This window comes from Rousettus aegyptiacus, unplaced genomic scaffold (assembly GCF_014176215.1).
Source record: "Rousettus aegyptiacus isolate mRouAeg1 unplaced genomic scaffold, mRouAeg1.p scaffold_m13_p_16, whole genome shotgun sequence".
NCBI classification, from domain to species: domain Eukaryota; kingdom Metazoa; phylum Chordata; class Mammalia; order Chiroptera; family Pteropodidae; genus Rousettus; species Rousettus aegyptiacus.
In genome coordinates, this window is record NW_023416291.1 from 30,663,377 (window position 1) to 30,683,927 (window position 20,551).

At 36.0% G+C, this 20,551-nt stretch overlaps 1 protein-coding gene across 4 annotated transcripts in view; it reads left to right on the forward strand.

The window, feature by feature from the left end:
• The window catches only part of GUCY1A1 (guanylate cyclase 1 soluble subunit alpha 1), a 51,710-nt gene that overhangs the window by 5,984 nt on the left and 25,175 nt on the right, over positions 1–20,551 (forward strand). For all 4 annotated transcript variants that reach the window (XM_016138657.2, XM_016138660.2, XM_016138659.2 and 1 more), the window contains exon 2: positions 18,285–18,652. In XM_016138657.2, coding sequence (XP_015994143.2) covers positions 18,398–18,652 — 255 coding nt within the window. In that variant the 5' untranslated portion in view covers positions 18,285–18,397. The remainder of the gene's footprint in view (positions 1–18,284; positions 18,653–20,551) is intronic.

Below are 20,551 nucleotides of genomic sequence, written 5' to 3' on the forward strand. Positions count from 1 at the left end.
TTTGTTATTTCGATTGTTGTTTTTTTTTTGCCAATATTAATGTTTCTTTTTCCTTGAGGAATGGAGATAAAATGAAAGGAGAATAGAGTAGTTCTGCCTGCCTGGTCATGTACTATCATTTGAAATGTTTTATCCCCCATCAGTCAGTATACTCTTCCTATATCTGATAAAAATGCCATTATTGGCACTTTACCTGGCAATCACAACAAGAACAGAAAGAACATTTTTTGAATTATTATTTTTTGAAAACTTCAGCTTATCTTATATTTTATGACACTCTTCTTCAAGGATCAGCCACCTTTTTATACTTTTTGCAAAAACAGTTTTTAATGGATCCTGCTTGTCATTGAAAGAGAAACAGGCGGATTTTATGACACAGTCCTCAACATGAAAGAATTTAAAGTCTGCATGTGGTGATAACAGAACCCAGAAATAGTTTCAGAATTATACATTTCAACACTTGACATTGAGCTTAATATTTGTGGTACAGTTTCAGTAACTTCCAAACAATTTAAAAGAAGGGAAAGAGTTCTGCGAGATGGAGACATTGAAGAAAGCTTTCTACAGAAGAGCAAGTATTTAGCTGAGATTTTAAAACAAGACCAAGGTGTCTGACTTTGCAGGACCTACAGGTTATAAATATAACGAATAGTGGGAAGAGTGTTCTGGAGAAGGGAAAGGAAAGGAGCACTGCAGGAAGCAGGTAGGGGTGTGTGTGTGTGTGTGTGTGTGTGTGTGTGTGTGTGTGTGTGTCCAAGGTATGGAGGGAGAAAGGGCAACAGCTTTGAAGTCTTCCTCTGTGAAAGATACTATCACCTTTCCTTCTTGTTCTAGAGTTCCTTTCCCTTTGCTAAGTCTTTGAGAGGCTGAGACCTACCCATTCTTTACGCTCCAAGCTAGGCTCTCTGTCTCAGAAACTTCCCTTGATCTTCCAAGTCTGCACTGAGTGCCTCGTTATGCTTTCCTTCAATTCCCTGTACTTCCCTACTATGCTCTGTGTTGTCTGTTTTCCCCATTAGACTGATACTCTGTGGGAGGTGGTACCAAGTCGGTTCAGTTCTCATTCTATTCACAGACATCTAATAGAAGTGCTCCATGGATCATAAACACTCAGTAAAAATGTGTGAGATGACATGGGCCTGCTTGGAGCGAAGAGGTTATGTTGGGGACTATTTATAAAAAGTTTGAAGGTAAAGAGGGGTTAGATTACAACAGGACTAGAATGTCAAGCTGACTCTTTCCTTTATTAGGTAATGAGGAACCATTTTGTTTTTTTCAGCTTGGGGAAAGGATATGGCGTATGCATTACTTTTAATTAGAACTTCATAAATCAATTCAGATTATTGAGTTTGATATGTACTTCCTAGATTTGACTGGGAAATTATTTTCTCCTCACCTTGCATTAGGTGTTTCTATTCATGAGATTAGCAACCCTGTAACCTTAATATTGTGTTTTCATTGGAGAGGTTTTGTTATTTTACTAGTCTGATTTTATGTGTATGCACTAAAATTGTTAGCTTCTTGTTCTCAATTGTCAATCATTTTGAAGCTTCAGAAATGCTCTATGATAAGTGTTAAAAGATATGTGGTTAATATAGTAAGTTCGTAAAACATAGCAAAAGGAATTTCAGTGTGTCATTAGAATAATAGAAACTTTTAAGTTACATATTTGTGAGCATGAAGTTTAATCAATACAGTAACATGGGGAAATATTTAGAAGGCTACAAAGATAACATAGAAGAGATTTGGACAAACACAATAACACTATCAATACTTGATATGTCAATATTTAAAACAAGATATTCTTACACTGGATTAGCGCTATGCATTTATAAATGTGATTATCAAAAGGCAGTCCTCTCAGTGAAAACCCTATAGGTAAAATTCCATTTCTGTAAATGTTTTAAAATATTTGCAGTCATCAATTATAAGTGACATTCCTCTTTGTCCAACTCTACCCCAAATAACATTTAATATGCCACAACATTTATATCTGGTTCTTTTCTGTGGTGATTACTCAGAATAATATTCTTAAACTCTAGTTACATAGTCTAATGCTAAAAAAATTCAGCGGTGGTATGTAGGAGAGCTATGATATTTCTCGGTAGAGTTTGTACCTTGGTTGGATAGGAAGTTATTCCAGCTCAAGTTGCTGTCTTTCCCCTCTTCTCTTTTTCCCTTTCCTTTGAAGCTATAAGAGTTTATAAGAACTTGCCTGCTGGCTTGGAGATAATGAAGAAGGTCAGAAATGAGGGGCATCACAAACCTACCCCCCACAAAAGTTTATGGCATTGGTCTTGCCCCATGGCCTAAAATTCGTTTGGATTGCTGCAGTCTTAGATTGTTATCTCTAGAGGCCAAGAGATAACTTTTACCTAAAAGAACACCACAGCTTTGCTTGCCCAATTTTATGTTACCGTCTGACTTCAACTGAAGAACATGGTGTCTCGGACACAGACTTTTAAAGTTAAGAGAAAAAAGAAACTGTGAGAACCCCAACGTGTGGGGCATAGATAAGAAAGGCAGATACAAGTAGAGGACAATTGGCAACAGTATGGTGCTCAAACAGGACAAAGAAGATCAAAAGAAATTAGGAAAGGTCCTTTACACTTTTGTTACCGACATGTTAGTTTTCTTCATTGCTAATGAAGAAATGTCCTCACAGGGGTGGTTAGAACATTCTCCCTCACCAGCATGTTGTAGCCTTCATTACCCACTTAAATTAAACCACAGCAATATTGGTTTAGGTATTTTTACTTTAATCTTACAACTGTTTTCAGTGCCTGGTGGAAGTTGGTAGCTGTAGGTTGTCACAGTCTGTTTTTTTTCATACAATGTAACGGTTCTTGGATATGATTAGCTGTCCTTGATACATAATCATAAGTCAGAGTTTAATATCAAGAATATTTGCTACATACCATGTGTTAAAGACCATTTTTAGTGGTGTAGGAATATGCAGTTTTCACCACTTCACACAGTCCTATCTGATGGCCATACTTTTCTACCTAATTTTGCTACCCAAGTCTTGATCATTTTCTTAATTGAATCCAGTGTTATGGCCATGTCTGCACTGTAATTTGTCACCATGTTCCTTTTTATTTCCAATGTTTAACCAGTTTTGTCATTTATTTCTGATATTTTTTATTTTTAGCGCTTTCAGTTTTTTTTTTCTTTCTATTTCTCAATGGAAACTTTATGTGTGTTATTCAGCTCTGCCACTGTATTCTGAGACATATTTATCATGGTTATTTTTAAGTTCCTGTCCGATAGCAACATCTGGGCCAGTGTTTGGTCTGCTTCTATTAATTGTTTTCTCTTGTGTGTGAGTCACTTTTTTTCTTCTTCACATATCATATATGTGTTGTAAGAGTGCGTGTATCCTATCACACATACATATTAGGCTGCGAGTGCGGAAGACTGAGTCGGTCTAAGTTGTGGGCTCCTTGGGATTCTAATCTGTCATACATCAGTTCAATTTTAACCAGCTTCTCTTGAGCTTCTCTTGAGCTATGGGAGATTCTGTCACTTTCCACCACTTCATCTGGACAAAAATAACCATTGTTCACATTTACGTATCTTTGAGTCCTTGACTGAGTTTTTTTTTTTAAATGACTTGGTTAAGAAATAATTTATGTATATAAACCTAACACATATAAAATATACAATTAGATAAGATCTGACAGTTATACGTACCTGTGAAACCACCACCACAATCAAGATAAAAAACATTTCTACCTCCAAAAGTTTTCTTGTGTCACTTTCTTATTATTTTCCCCTTCTCCTTCTGTCCCCTGTCAATGGTTGATCCGTCTTCTGTATTTATAGATTTGTTTGCAGTATCCAAATATTATGTAAAAGTAATATTACAATGTGTACTCTTATATGCATAGTCTCATTCACTCAGCATAATTATCTACTATGTTGCATGTATTTACTGAGTAATAGTTATTTACATATATGGCTCTGCAACATCATTTTTACTTATTCACATGATAAAAGATATTTGAATCATTTCTGGTCTTTGGCTCTTACACATAAAGCTGCCATGAACATTTGCTTATAAATCTTAGTTGGAATATATTGTTTACCCTTTTCTTGGGTAAATATCTAGAAATAGAATAGCTGAGTGGTATAATAAGATATGTTTAAAATTTTAAGAAGTCACTAAACTGTTTTTCAAAGTGATCGCATGTTCTTACATTCCGTCGAACGATATATGAGAATTCCAGTTATCCCACATCATCACCAATTCCTGTCATTGTCAAACCTTTAAATTTTATGCATTCTATTAGGTTTTTGCCTCATGGCTATTCATATATCTGCCTTAGTGAAGTGTCTGTTCAGATCTTTTGCCCATTTTTAATTGAATTATTTTCTTTAGTTGTAAAACCTTATGTATTCTGGATTTAATTCTTATGCCGATATAAGATGGCAAATATTTACCCTCAATGTGTGAATTGTATTTTTCTTTACTCGATGGTATCTTTTGAAAAACAAAGGATTTTTAAATTTTGTTGAAGTCCAGTTTATCATCTTCTTTTGTTTCATGCTTCAGTGTTCCTATTTAAAAATTTTTGCCTCTTACAAGGTCACCAAGATTTTTATCTTATTTTCTTCTAGACATCTTATAGTATTAACTTCTGGATTTAGGTCTATGATCCATTTAGAATCAATTTTTATGTATGATATGAAATATGGATCAAAGTTCATTTTTCCCATATGGATATTCAGTGCTCCAAAATCATTGATTGTAAAGCTTTCTTCCCCCATTGAATTGCCTTGACACATTTGTTAAATAATTGAACAAACAAATATGAATCTGTTTTTGGACTCTATTCTATTATCTCGGTATTATTCCTTTCAAACCGATACCAAACTTTTTGATTATTGTTGCTTTATAGTAAGTTTTTAATCAGGTGTGTTAGTCTTTCAGTGTTCTTTTCTTCTTTAGTAATGATTGAACTATTCTATTTTCCATTAAACCTTAGCATCATTTTGTCAATGTCTGCTAAAAAGCCAGCTGAGATTTCGATTGGGATTGTATTGAATGTATAGACCATTTAGGGAAAATTGAGACCTTAAGAATATTGAGCATGGTGTACCTTTCCATTTATTTGGCCTTCCTAATTTATTTTACCCATGTTTGTAGTTTTCAGTATAAAGATCTTGCAAGCCTTTGGTTAGATTTATTCCTAAGTGTTTTATACTTGTTGACATTATTATAAATGGATTTTTAAAAATATTATGTCTCAATGGTTTACTATCAGCACAGCAGTTGCAATGGACTTCTGTGTATTAGCCTTGTAACCTGAAATCTTGCTAACATTACTTTTTAGTTCCAGTTATTATTTTGTAGACCCCTTGGAAATTCCTACATAAACAATTATATCTACATATAACAAACAGAGATAGTTTTACTTCTCTCTAATCTTTTCTTTTCTTTTTCTTTTTCTTTTTTTTTTTTTTAACTTATTGCGATGGCTAGGACCTAACTTCAATAAGATGTTGATTAGATGTGGTGAGAGGAGGCATCCTTGCCTTGTTCCTCATTATAGTGATAAAGCGTTCAGTCTTTCGCCTTAAAGTATGACATTAACTGTAGTTCTATAGATACCATCAAATAGATTTTTTAAAAAACTGATCGTACAGCTTATAAAGTTCTCATTATTGGGAGTGGGAGTCTCTTATGATTTTCTACAACTTGATCAGTAGTAGAAGACTCTGTACTTTGACTTTGAGTTACGGTTGTGTACTATGTGGCGAATATTCCTATTTACCAAATACTACCAATATACATAAATCAAGAGATTTCTAATCCTCAAAATCCTCCTTTCAAACTTGCTACTTCTCAATCCATTGGCCTTAATGTATCCTTTACTTATTTACATTATAAGTGTTTTCTCACCATATCTTTATTTTCATTTTTACTCCACTATTATTATTGAAATTTGTTTCAAAAATGTCATACATATCTTTCTAACCTAAAAGTCTAATCCTCTTGCTATAGACTGAATCATGCCCCCCATTCATATGTTTAAGCACTAACCCCCAGTATGATGGTATTTAGAGGTGGGGGGTCTTTGGGAGATAATTAAGTCCAGGTGAGGTCATCAGTGCAGGGCCCTCACAATGGGATTAGTGCCCTTATAACAAGAGATACCAGAGAGCTTGCTCTCTTTCTGTCCCTGTGCTTTGTGAGAATACAGCAAGAAGGTGGCCATCTGTAAGCCAGGAAGCTAGAAATCACCAGAACTGGACTGTGCTGGCTCCCTGATCTTGGATATCCAGCCTCCAGAGCTATAACAAAATGAATTTCTGCTGTTAAAGTCACCCAGCCTCCAGTATTCAGTCACAGCAGCATGAGCTGACCAATGCAGCCTGTTACTCTCTTCAGACTCACAACATACACTTCTCTTACAAGTGTATCCTCATCTGTTTATCTTCTCATCGTGTTTTTCTGATAGCTGCTTCTCCATGTCAGTCATAACATCGTTTTCCAGTTCTTAAATATGAATTTTCCCCAGAGTACTAAATTTGGCCATCTTCTCTCTCTGTGTGTACCCTTTTAACATGGAACAGTCCAAATTAAACTCCTGACTTTAATGACTTCCTTTAGGGGGAGGACCACAAATTCATATTGCTAATCTGTTATATGCTCCTTAATTAAAGACTCCAATTTTCAAACATGTCTCTACTAGATGCCCCACTAATAGTTCAAGATCCATTTATGTGAAATAAAAGTCGACATCCCTTCTCTTAAGCCTACTTCTATTACTTCTTTCTGTCAATGACAGCATAATCCTACCAGACAAACTCCAGAATCATCTTGTGCCTCAGAGCTAGTCAGTTGCCACGCGATGACAACTTGAATTTTACATCTCTAACACCCATCCCTTCCTGCCCTTTCCCACAACTTCCTTCATTCTGCAAATGTGTTTGCCTGATTCTGCCTCTATGGCATGCCCTTTGCTAACATCTTTATGTCTAAACCGTAGTCATTTTCAAAAAGAAGCTTGAATTTCATACATTCCAAGAAGGTTTCTCTGACTATTCTTTTGTTGCTACTGTCTAAAAGTGATATTTCTTATAAATATCATTAATCCTCTTTCTCTACCTATTCTCTACTTTTTGTTATAGCCATTTATATATAAAATATCTCCATACTAGACACTGAAGAAAATTAAAGAGTAATGTTATTGTCTTAAGAAACTCAGCAAATACTGATTGAATTATAAATGAATTTATTAATAACTCATTATAAAATTCTTTTCAGGAGGCAAAGACATTTTCTGGGCTCCAAAGCAGCCTCATTTTACTCGCATTTTATCATTTTCTCCTGTGTTTTGCCCTATATATTGGTTATAGTTAATAGCTTAATATTAGTTACTATCTATTGAATGCCTAATAATATGTGATACTATGCTCAATGCTTCTGATAAAGCAGTAGCTATATCAACTGTAGGAGGTATGTGTGGCTCTCCATTTAGTGAATTTCACAGTGAAATGGTGGAAAAGGTGAAGAGGGAAGAACATGAGTGTAGTTGGCTCCTTTGTCAGATCTTACTGAACTTCATAAATTTCAATGTATTGTGAGATTTCTTGCTTCCAAAAAGGTAAAAGATAAATAATAAAATAGAAAAGAAAATGAATAGTAAAAATAATTTAAAAGTAAATGAAATAGCTCATAAAATAATAAAATAAAAAATAGAAATCATAGGAAAACTTTTTGAAAAATTACTCTTCGCGAGTCGTGTATCATTTACACAGGGGTATCTGTATCTGTGCATATTAAAGATCCAGAGAAAATAAAAGGAAAAGATTCAGTGAATGTGATAATAAGAATTTAAGCTATCCATATCCCTTCCATGATTGTACCAGATGATGTCAAGTCAGCAGTTGTTTTTTAATTTCAGCATAAAATAACTTACTGGCAGTCCAAAGTTCGATAAATTGAGATCTGCATTGGCTAGTTAGATTAAGGCTGGAAGCATGCTTAACTTTCAATTAAATGACAGAGACAGCATAATGAGTAAGATTATTTAGAAAACATGTCTAGGAAATTAAAAAAAGAACTAAAGATAACTTCTGGAGAAAGTACAAAAGGTGTTGAGAAAATCATGAAAAAGAGCCTGGGGAAATATTTTACAAATTATAGACAGGCAAAATAATTGTATAGTGTATATTGATATTAGTGTGTGTGATATGTAGATGAGACGTAAGACTTTGATGGGGACTAAGATGATTAAGTGTGGAATTTGAATGAGAGATTTTTCTCAAAGCAGTTGATGTGGTAGTTGGGGGATCCACAAAAAGAGGAGGCTTCTCTGCATTTCAACTGAGAGCGTGATGAGACGATACTGGAATGAGCTCTGGGCTCATGATCATACTGCCTGAGTTTCTGTATGTTCTATACTTCAAGAGCTGTGGGGTTTGGGCCAGGTTACTGGAATCTGGACTTCTGTTCAATCGTCTGCAAGTGGGAAAGACTGCAATACATAATCTCTAACATTGCTTCTAGTTCTAAACTTCTATTCTGAAAATGCTTGTGTCTTTATGTAGACTTTTATGTAAGAGGTACTGAAGTGAAGAAGAAAAAATATTTGGGGTTTTCTATAAATAGGAAAGTTTCTTTTCACTTTCCCTATTTTGAATCAATAGAAGTGAGAAGGCATTAAAAGAATATGGTTATGCGTTTGGATGTAATGGGAAAGAACTCAGCCTTCCTCAGCACGTACTTTGTGAGTATCCAGATATATATCTGAAAAGTACATGTTCAGAAGCCAGAATTCATTTTTGGTAATGATTTCTTCTAGTCATTATGTAAAAATTCAGATAAACTCTGTTTCCTAGAGCCAGAGAGGCTCAAAGAAATAGTTTGGAAAAGGGAGTCTCCTTAGAGTTCACTGGGGCTCTGAAAGGGTCTCTCATGACTGCGTTTCTGGAACGTCGAGGCTTCACACCCTCAACTGACATGTCCAGTGGTCTGACTTTCCATTTTCTTCTGTCTTCTATTTTAGCAGGTCAATTTAATCTTTATTTTCCCAGATTTTATTTGTGGGCAGAAGAATTTTAGTAATAACTGCTATGATGTATAAAAAGCCCCTTATTTCTTAAAACCACCCCACATCCTTGGCTCTGTAATCAGATAGGCCCAGGTTCATTTCCCCCTTCTGTCATTCACTAGCAATGACCAAGGGTAAGTTACTTGCTCTATGTTTCAGATTCTTCTTGTGCATACTAAAGCTCGCTCTCTCTCTCTCTCTCTTTCTCTCTCTCTCTCTCTCTCTCTCTCTCTCTCACTGCTTTCCCCATAGGACTGTTGTGCAGATTAAATGAGATAATGTATATGATGCCTTATGTGGCCTCTTCAAGCAGAGCTCAGCTAACTGATTCTATAAAAACAATATTGTAAATATTTTAGGCTTTTCTGGCCATGTGGTCGCCATCGCGATTACTCAGCTCTGCTGTCGTAGTTCAAAAGCAGCAGCTATGGGCCATAGGAAAGTAAATGAGCTTGTAAAAGTCAAAGTCTTGTTTTTCCTTTGCTGTCATATTACTCTTCTGAGACCAAATGTGTGTGTTTTCCTCACCAAGCAACTTTCTAACACCAGTGTCCTACAATTTAATTCAATTCTGACACTGTCTACTGGGATTTAGTGTCAGATCCCATTGATTAAGGACTCTTTCCCACAAGACTGCTCTCACTTCACATGCCAATCACAAGCCTAAAACATTTGATACTTCTGATCAACCAGCTATTAATCGAAGATTCCAGGACATCCTCCTTGAGTTTTCATAATATGTTAGGACAGCTCACAGAATTGAGAAAAACTACTTATTAGATTACTGGTTTAGTATAAAAGGGCATAAATTGGGAATGGCCAGATGGGAAAGATGCATAAAGCAAGGTATGGGGAAAATAACTTGGGGCTTTCACACCCCCTCTCTGAGCACACTACCCTCTCAGTACCTCCATGTGTTCATCAACCCAGAAGCTTTCCAAAACTGCTTTGGTTGGGTATTTTTTAATAGAGGTTTTATTACATAGACACCATTGATTAAATCACTGGCCATTAGTGATTCATTCAGCATCCAGCCTGTCTCTCTTCCCTGGAGACCTGGGTGGAATGGAAAGATACAACTCTCTAATTACCTGGATGATTTCCCTGGTAACCAGGCCCCATCCTGAGGGTATGCAAGAGCCCCCAGCCTCCTATTACCTCATTATCGCATGGCAGGACACTTATCACTTTGGCGATCCAAGGGTTTAAAGAGCTGTATGCCAAGAAACAAAGAAGGAAGGTGGGCAGAGACCAAAAATATATTTCTTACAATGTCAGTGTGGCTCTGTTCCAATGAAACTTTAGTTATGGACACTGAAATTTGAATCCCATATAGTGTTCATATATCTTGAAATATTCTTTTGATTTTCATCCAGCCATTTCATAATGTCGAAACTATTCTTAGCTCACGAGCTTGGCAAAAACAGGCAGCAGGCTGGATTTGGACCATAAGCTATCGTTTGCCATTCCCTACTTTCAAGGGTCCTGAGTGTCTAGTGTTCTCAGTGATGGTTTCACTTTGTCTGACTCCCAGTCCTGGGCCAGTATAGGTATCGCCTCCACTGCCTGTGCCCCCAACACTGATACGATTGTTTCTATTCCCCTCGGTTGTCTCTCTATTGTTTTCTGTGTGGTCAGGCCTATACTTCTTGATTAATTTGTTATTGATTATGTTAAATAAGGTTCTATTCTCAGCAGTGGTTACAGTCTTAAGTTTTCATGGCTTTTTTAGTCTGTTGTCATGTTTCTCAAGGACCTTGGGGAAAGTTTTGAAGACTGGAATAAAAGAATCATGAGAGTTGCTATTGTATCTTCTTCCAGAATCTTCTTTCCAAATATGACAGCTCACATAATTTGACTTTCTTCTAAAGTGGAGTGAATCATTGCTTGCAAGATTACTCCTTCCTTCCCATCAAGGGAGAGGCCATCTTGATATTTGCTTATTGTTCAAATGTTAATTCAAATGCTCCACAGGTGTGACAGTCAATCCCAGGATCCACTTCACTCTTGTCAGACTCTCCTATTTTAATCAGACTCTGGGTGACTTATCTTAATTTCACAAACGTACTAAAATTAACATGCCAGTTAGTGTCTCACCTTTCTCTGCCCATCACTTAAACTTTTCTATGAAATAAATAAACATTGAGAAGGTAAATAGGTAAAAAAATTAACACAGGATCACTATTGAGAATAGTTAGCTTATAAAAGCAATGATTGGAGACAAGATTCTTTGTATAACAAATATTAATCATTTGTCAATCTAGCATTCTGGGAAAATAAAATCAGATACCACAGAATTTTTATTTCAGCTTGATTGTTATGAGTTTATTTTCTTTAAAAAATTTCCACTTTTGGAATAATGTGGATTTATGAAATACAGTATGTACTCTAATGTCAACAAGCTCTTTTGATTTATATAATAGGTTTGGTATAATTAATAGAAAAAGAAATTTAAAATCTCGCGTAGTTCTCCAATTTTTATTCTGATATTTTATTAAAGAAATTTGGCATGCAACTTAATAGCTAATGGATTTACATGTGATAAAACCAAAATACTGGGTGCTTTACATTTATTGATATTTACTCTCACACCACATGTATGAGACACTTGCTGTTAGTATCCCTATTTTCCAGATAGAGAAAGTCAAGCTGAAATTAGGTTAAGGACCTGACCAAAGTCATGGAGCTGGTAAATGGTAGAGGCAAGAAGCCAACACAGACCATCTGGTCCCAGGGCCTGAGCCCTGTACCGTCCTACTCACCCCGCTGCCTCGGGGCATAACTGCGTGTGGTGGCGCAAGATGGTGAGCTCATCTCAACGCGTATATATATGTACGTGAATGAACGATGCTTAAAAAATCATTACTGCTGAAGAGGGAATGTAAGTGTATATCTGAGTATGCATGTATATGAAGTCAAAGATGTGCCTCCAGGACCTCCTGACTGGCCGGAGTTAAAAAGAAGAGAAAATGGAAATTTATCATGTCACTAGTCACCAGTTTCATTTATGCCACTTAAGTGAAATTTATTGACCAGTCCAATTACTTCATCATCATGGATTTGTTTTCATTTTAAAAGTTTCATCTGGTTATATTTCCTAAGTCATGACTAAATCCGTAGCGTCTTAGAGAACGTGACCGACTGGGTGATTGTCCCAGAAAGTTAAGTAGGCTTAACTTTCACCTTACTTGCAGATTTGAATCAAACATTTTTGAGAGTGCAGGCATTTCTGATATAAATCAGGATATGTTCCCGAAAATCCTTGTATGCTGCAAGACTGTGCACTAAAAATAAAAGAACTTTTGGGAAGAAAATGTGTTAGGGTGAAACCAATCAACACTTATAAGCATTAACAATCCTTAAAAACATACAAGCTCATTAAAAGAAAGATTGAGTATGTGTACTGTACGACAGTAATTATAGGCTTAATTTAAGGAAAAAAAGGCGAAAGTACCTTGAGAAGGAACTGTCAGAAGGTCAGAAGCCTGCTGAGTTGTGGAGACGAGGAAAAATAAAGGAAAACTGTAATAAATACTTCTAAAATAGGACATGCAGTCAAATTGAGCTAAGAGGAAGAACATGGTGTAGATGGGGATCTAACAGGACTGCTACTTTACAGTACATTAACCCCCCATTTATAGTCGTGTATGAGCCAGTTCACATCTCAGAAATACACAGTATTTATCTGAAAAGGGATAAAAACACAATGGCTTTTTATAACGTAAAAAGGAATTACCTTTCTCCCTTAACTCCTTTCGTAATAATTATTTTTTCAGTAAATATATTTTTAAATAATTAAGTCTCTCTGAGGAAGTATTTTAGCAATATACTATGATGGGAATTATAGAAATGGCTACAGGAAATTATTTATTATAATTCGGGAACAAAATATTGAAACACTGATCTGATTTTCTCGTGACCTGAATGACCTATCAAAAGTAGTAATTGTATTTAATTTAAATACATGCTAACTGCATATATTCATATTTCAGTGATTATCACATTATAGTTTTAAAAACATAGATATGTAGGATTTATAGTCTCAAAGGTTTTGTCTTTTAATTAGTTTTAAAACATTCTGTAAAAATGTTGATATAAAAACCAAGAATCACAAAAATTCTACTTCTTTAAAGACTCCCTGCTATGGAGTATAATAAACATGGCTGCTACTTCAAAGGTGTCATGGAATCACCCCCTAAATCCGATGGAAAATATTATGTATCAGACTCACTGTATTTTTAATAAAGAATCAATGTAGTTTATTAAACATAATTTGTGTTGGGTACTTTAGCTTTAGTGAGGTGGTTGCCATCAGGAGAAGTGTAATTCCTATTATTTTCGTTCCTTAAAAGTGAGGTTGCTGTCACCTCTAGAGCTGATCTCTTCGTTTTGGGAAGGTTGCCAGTATGGGCACTGTAGTCACAAAAATTTAACATAAACACCCTCTACTCTTCTTGAAGATGGATCTATATACCTTATACTTATATGCAAATGCAGTCTTTTGGGAAAGTGAATACCCTACTCTGCAATATAAATTGAGAGTCAGCTTTCCCATGTCTGGGCTCTTGAAGAAGGAGGGATTGCTTTCCAAAAGAAGTTTTGAATAGGAGAGTTGGAGCTTAGTCATGATTAAATAGCCAAAGTCATAGGAAATGTATTATGGACCATTTTGATTGTTTTGCATAGGCTCTAGACTCTTTCTTTGGCTGCGGTGTTGAGAAGCAAAGCCAGTGGAGTGTGTCCTCTCTTTTCCTCAGTCCTCATGTCTAGTCAGTTGCCAAAGCCTGAGGGTTCTCTCTCTGAAATATTTCTGGACTTGATCTACATTTTCATTCTCAGAGTCTCTCTTAATCCAACCCAGATTAGCCACCTGATCCATTTCTCATTCTGCACTCCAAATAAACTTTTAAAAATTCAGTCTAATTTGTTCATTTTCTTACTCTTTAGTCATTCGGTTGACTGACATTAGAATAGAGATTTAATTTGTTTACTAAGGTTTACCGAACCTCCACATCCTGACCTCCGCCTGTGTCATACGTCACCACCACCACCTTGCTCTCCCTGACCCTTGTCAGGCTGAGGTCATTTCAGTTCCCACAACATGATTAGTTCTGTCTTGGCTTCTAAGCCTGCCATTCTCTCTGCAGCTCTTTTTACTTGGCTCGGGGTCACAGTTTAGTCAAATGTCTCTTCCTCCTGGGACTGTATTTGGATCCTTGATTTATACTCCTAGGGCATATGTGCCTCCTGTTTTTGTAGCACATGTCACACTTGGACTGATGTGTCAGAATGTTTCCTTGACAGATTGTAAACTTCCGGAAGGTAGGTGATGTTCTTTGCTCAGTCTGTCTCTGCATCTAGAAGAATGCCTGACAGACACACAGAGCCATCCATAAATGAAAGTGAACGAAAGAATGAATGAATGAAGTAGAAGGCAGTCGAGTATATCAGAGCATCTGTGGGAGTGGAGATTATGATAAAGAAAGTGCAAAATGCATGTTAAGAGTCAAAAGATTCTTGACGTTTAACTTTTAGGAGCTCATTGCTGAATTTAGCAAGGAGGGTTTCAGTAACAGAATGGAAGCAAAAGCCAGAGAGTTGAAGTCTTAGGAATGAATATTGTTTAAGGAAGTGAACACAGCGCATAAGGCCTGATCTTACCAAAAGCGTGACTATATGGAGAATCAGAAATAGTGGTAAAGCTAGGGAGAAGCGATAGCCTAAGGAGTCTGACATTTATTTGCCTGCCTTTTTCTGAACTTACTGCTGCAGAGACTTGGACATCCTCACCAGTTTTTCTGCTGCTTTGTCCTGCTTTCCTGATGTATCACAATGGGAATGTTTATAAATATTTCCTACTGTTAAGTGAAAAGAAACACATTTTAAGTCTGGTTTATGTGATTTATTTAACTTCTTTCCAATTTGGGAGGAATGGAAACTTTTTAGATTTTCAGTCTACCTGAAAATTAAGCTGTTTTCTTGACATTTATTTATAAAAATGGCTGTTACAATCTGTGCTGGAGTATGCAAACTATCCTTACTAAGGCAGTTTGTTTTGAAGTTCTCTCAGCTACTCTTAAAAATCTGGGCTTTGGAATTTCATCTTAAAACACTAATGTCTTCTTAACCACAGACTTGGGCTAAGTCTAATATTGGACATTGGATATAGGTATTTGTTTTGACCGTAGAGACTTAGTTCTTAGCACCCTCACTCCTCTCAAATCTAATTTAAAATTTGCTCTTTATTACCTGCTGTTGTAGAAGAGGCTTTCTGTGTCAGAGAGTACCTCAGGTCTTTTTACATGTGGAAAACAAGGTTTTTTTTGTTTTGTTTTGTTTTGTTTTTGTTTTTGTTTTTTTGCTTAATTACCTCCTAGAGTTTAAACGATGGAGCACCCTTTTACCCAAACAGCAAGGCACCCTGGTTATTAATATGAAGTCAGTACCTGGGCCATTATTCTCACCGAAACAGTTAATCACTTACTAGCAAGAGGGAGAGAGCATTCAGTATATTTGGAGGCTGTTTAATCATCAACTTTGGAAATGGCAAATATTTCTCCGAGTTTCTGGGAACATACATCCCACAGCTTGCCAAGGCTTTGTCACCAAATTTATTACTCGAATTAATTTGTTTTTCCTTCACCATGTTTCTGTCATTTCTACAACCACTTATGTACTGGATTCAGCAAATGACCAAGTCATTTGTGAAGCTACTGCTAATGTTACACATGAAAACACATCCCTGGTTGAGTTGAGGAACTGTTCTGTATTCCTGGCAGGCAAACACCAGACAAACATAGGTTTCCAAGGTATTGGCACTGTATGCATCTGTTTCTTAGTGTAATTTCATCAGTTGAACAGATGAAGAATGTTCATTAGTTTGTTTGTACATTTGTGATTTAATGAGACTAAACACTTAACTGATCTTGAAGTAAGCACAACTTGTTTCCTGTTGCTGTTCTTAGTTTAATAACAAACAGCATTAGGCACATTTTCTGGAAATTATAAAACTGTTCAATACAGGAGAATTTCAAGGAAGGTTGACTGGTCGGTTGTATCTTGCTGCAATGAGATCGAATAGAAAGATAGGAATAAAAATATTGAGTTTCCCTAAATTCAATATAAGTTTATGAGAAGATTAAGCTAATGGAAGACTTTATCATAAACTATATTATATCACATTTCTAAATATAGTACTAACACTCTAATATGCACCAGAATAATTTATTTTAGGAAGCAGGTCTATACTTTGATTAGATTCAACCTATAATCAGTAAATACTAACAGACTTATGCTGAGATACATCAAAGCCTGAGAAACAAATGTTTGTGGAATAGAGTCTTAAAAGAAATGTAGTGGAGAGCATTAAATTTTTAAGTCTTCCAGAATCCAAGTAACCATTCTACCTATCACCAAATCACCTTTGTGTCACTCAGTAGTCTGCTGAGATAGAGAGCTTCCTATTCTATTCTAGCAGAATATGTTTTCTGCTCATGAATATATAGTATCTTCCGTGTACCTTCTGGAAGATTTATGAATTACACGTGATCATAGATTTGGGGTATAGCTTTAAGAAACAGAAAGTACTGACAGCTTCTTCTGGCCTGTCAGCATCCCTAATCTTCACTCATACTTAATATCCAGTGACACCTCAAGGGTTGTCAGATGTGAAATTTAGCTTTCTTATTTGTCTCATTTCAGAAAATGCATTGTCCATTGTCCTAAATTTATCAGATAACTTATCTGTGATGACTTACAAGCTATTTCTTATACATGTTAAGAACATATTAAAAGTATTGAGGTGCATAGAAAAGAAAAAAAATAATTGAACTCTAGTCCTAAAAACTGAAGTATGAGGCTTTATCCTGGATGATTGAAATGCCGCTAGTCAATGAACAGAAGAATTATGTTGTTTTCTTTTTAATATAAACTCCTAAGCCATATCTTAAAGATAAATTAATCCTAGTTTATAAATTAAGTCTGAATATTTAAAAACTAGTATAATTTGGTAATATGAGTGTGAGTTAATAGAGATGCATAGACTTGAGTCAGAGGGACCTATATTTGAACTTTAGTGCCATCACTCACTTCAGATGAAAGAAAACAACAAACGTTTGAGCTACTGGCCCTTTGGGGATAATAATACCTGGGTGGGTCATATGATTGCTATGAAGATTAAACAATTCCTATGAGGCTTAAATGTGAATACAGAGTTCTCTACACTTTGCCAGGCACATAGTAGGGGTTAGTACATGTGGGTTCTTTTCCACTCTTTTGTGTTTTTGATTTTCCAAGAACGGAAATAGTTGGTGAATCCAGCTAATCAAGATCATTAGCATTGTGGATAAGTTAAACTCACAACCAGATAGTTCCACTAATGAACAATTAATGTTAAATGAGTTGTGAATTATGTGGGGATTCACAATCTCGACATCGACAAAAGCAAAAGTAAAGGGAAAGTTTGCAGAAAAATGGCCCCATGTATGATTTCAGTGGACCTCTGGGAAGAGAGGCCTTCCTGGTTTACTCCAGTGTTATCTAGATTTGGATCCAGAGGCCCTTAAAAATCCAGTGGCATGTTTTTAGGGATCAGGAGTTCTTAGAAAAAATACTGTTTTTCAATATGACGATATTTTAAAATTATTCGACTTTAGAGACAAGTGTCTTTTGTAGTAATCATTTCAATTAATTTTTTTATATAAAAGCCAGTGTTTCAGATCTGAAAACATACTTCAACATCAAATATATATGTGTATATATATATATATTTAGTTATGTCTGGGAAACATTGGTTTATGCTATTCTCATTTATCAGGAATAGCATAATGAGGTTATAGTAGTATTAGCCCTAATAAAACATAGATTTAGACTTTGCTTCTGTCTCAAAACCATAATTCCATTCATGTGGAATCAAACTAGACCAAATGGGTTATAAAAATGGACATCAGTAATTCGTGCTAATAAGGACACTTTGGAGAAAATTATATCCCATTTGAAAAATATTGAAATATTAAAAGCAAATATTTTACTAGTATACTAAATGCACACATATTAAAGCTCGTCACTAAATGTTCCATCCATATTATAATTGATATTTCTGCCAGAATTATTTTTTATTTGAAAATGCAATATGACTGTATGTCTTTGCTTTTTCACATCTATCTTTTTCTATTTTCTTAAGCGTATAAAGTCATTCCTCTTTCTATTCTTTCTGCTGCCCAGAGACACTCCAGTCACCAGTGTCCTTGATCTGGCAGTGGCTTCTATTTGTCAGCCCCACATAAGAAGAACAGCTCACCAGGACAAGATCCACACAGGGTGAGGCCACCAACACCATGTTCTGTACGAAGCTGAAAGATCTCAAGATCACAGGAGAGTGTCCTTTTTCCTTACTGGCACCAGGGCAGGTCCCTAGTGAGCCAGCAGAAGAGGTAGCTGGAAGCTCCGAGAGCTGCAAAGCCACTCTGACCATCTGTCAGGACGTCCCTGAAAAGAATGTACAAGGAAGTATTCCTCAAAGAAAGACCAGTCGGAGCCGTGTCTATCTCCACACTTTGGCAGAGAGCATTTGCAAACTGATTTTCCCAGAGGTAAGTACTTGTCCTTTAGAGATTTTACTGATATTTTGAACACTGTAAAAGAATGCATTTTGAAGGAAGATGTAAGCACTTGCTTTCTCACTTTCAAGGCTGTAATAGATGCAGAATATTTCCTAGAAATGCCTTTGAAACAATCATATTCTTAAGTTGTGTATCTTAAAACATTTAAGATCTTAAGATTATCGTGTTAAGTGAAATAAATCAGATAAAGTTGAGAACCATATGATTTTATTCACATATGGGATTTAAAATTGAACAAGACAAACAAACAAAAACTCATAGACACAGAAAACAGTTTAGTGGTTACCAGAGGGAATGGGATAGAGTGGGGGAGGTAGATAAGGGTAAAAGGTGTCAAATATATAATGACAGAAAATTTGACTTTGGATGGTGAACACACAATACAATGTATAGACAATGTATTATTGAGTTGTACACTTGAAACCTATATACTTTTATTAACCAATGTCAGTTCAATACACCTAATTAAGAATGTTTAAGATCTTGAATTCTTTTCAGAGGTTTCCTGCACTCTCACAAGCTTTGAGCAACTGCTTAACCCCCTTAGCCTCAGCTTTCTTATCTATAAAATGGAAATAATGATTTCTACCCTCTGGAGTTTTAATGAGTGTGAAGTAAGTAATCCATAGCTCTTACCATACCATAAATACCCAGTAGTAGTTAGCTATTAAATTAAATTCCTTGAAAACATCTTATGCAATGGTTTCTTCTTTTCATTCCAAAGAGCATAATGGATTCCCTGACAATACGTTGAGGTGGGAAATCTCCCTTTTCTTGCTGGTCGTGGGTCTGAGGTCTCTATTCAAACCAGATTTGACCTGCTCCTTTGGGTAGGGTCATGGTGCTGTTGTTGCCAATACAATGTATTGTTAGATATACATCTGTGACTGGCTTAGTCTAATGTTGTTTTGAAGTATGGCACACCTTTTGTTAATCTACCTTTAAGAAAACTCTGGGGATAGGGCATATACCTTAGGTCAAATGACTGAGGAAGAGAAGGGGCATGTAGAGAGCCCTTCTCCGCTTGCAGGGCTAAAGAGAACAGCAACTGAAAGTCTTCAAGATGTCTTCCTCACTCTATCAGTGTTCAGTTTTATAGAAACTCACTTAACCCATGAGATTGGACATTGATATAATCAGACTCCAGCTATCATAATGCACTGATGGTTTTTAATGAATTCAGCACAAAAGCACTGAAGAGCCACACACAGACGTGCTGACTTTTAGGAATGAAAGGAACTTCAAAGGTAATTCTTGTCTCACTTCCAGTAAGGACTAGGGGGGTTAAGAAACTTGAGCAGAGTCACACAGTTTTTGAAGGGCAGAGCAAGCAATTACTGCTTTCAAACAATATGGGCTCAAGTGACTGAGAAGAAAGAGACTTGAAATGAAGCTTGAAGGATGGATAAATTAGATTGAGCAGAATGTTGAAGGAACTTATTTCAAATATAATATTAACTCAAAAGTACTTTGGTTAATGGCCTCTGAAATAGAAATATTTAATTATTCTCAGCCTACTTTAGACACTAGGCAGCAGGTTTTGGCTGGGATGAGGGATGCAGCCCTTGTCAAGGAGTCGGTTGGCATCACAGTTTGGGAAGTGGTTGGCACTCTCATTTCCAAGGACTGAGTGAGATGCTTGGAGTCGAACAGATGGTGATCATAGGGAAGCTGGAAAGCCTCCATGCTTCCTCTGAGTCTTGTCATTACCATGTTGGCTTCATTAGTTTGTTTGATTAATTTTGAATTCCTAAAGTAGAAGTCATACACATATTAGAAGCTCTTTTAAAAACATTCTGATTACCACTATAAATATTTTACTTTTTTCTTTGTCTTTATTTAGAATAATCTGTGTTGTTTGTTTGCAAA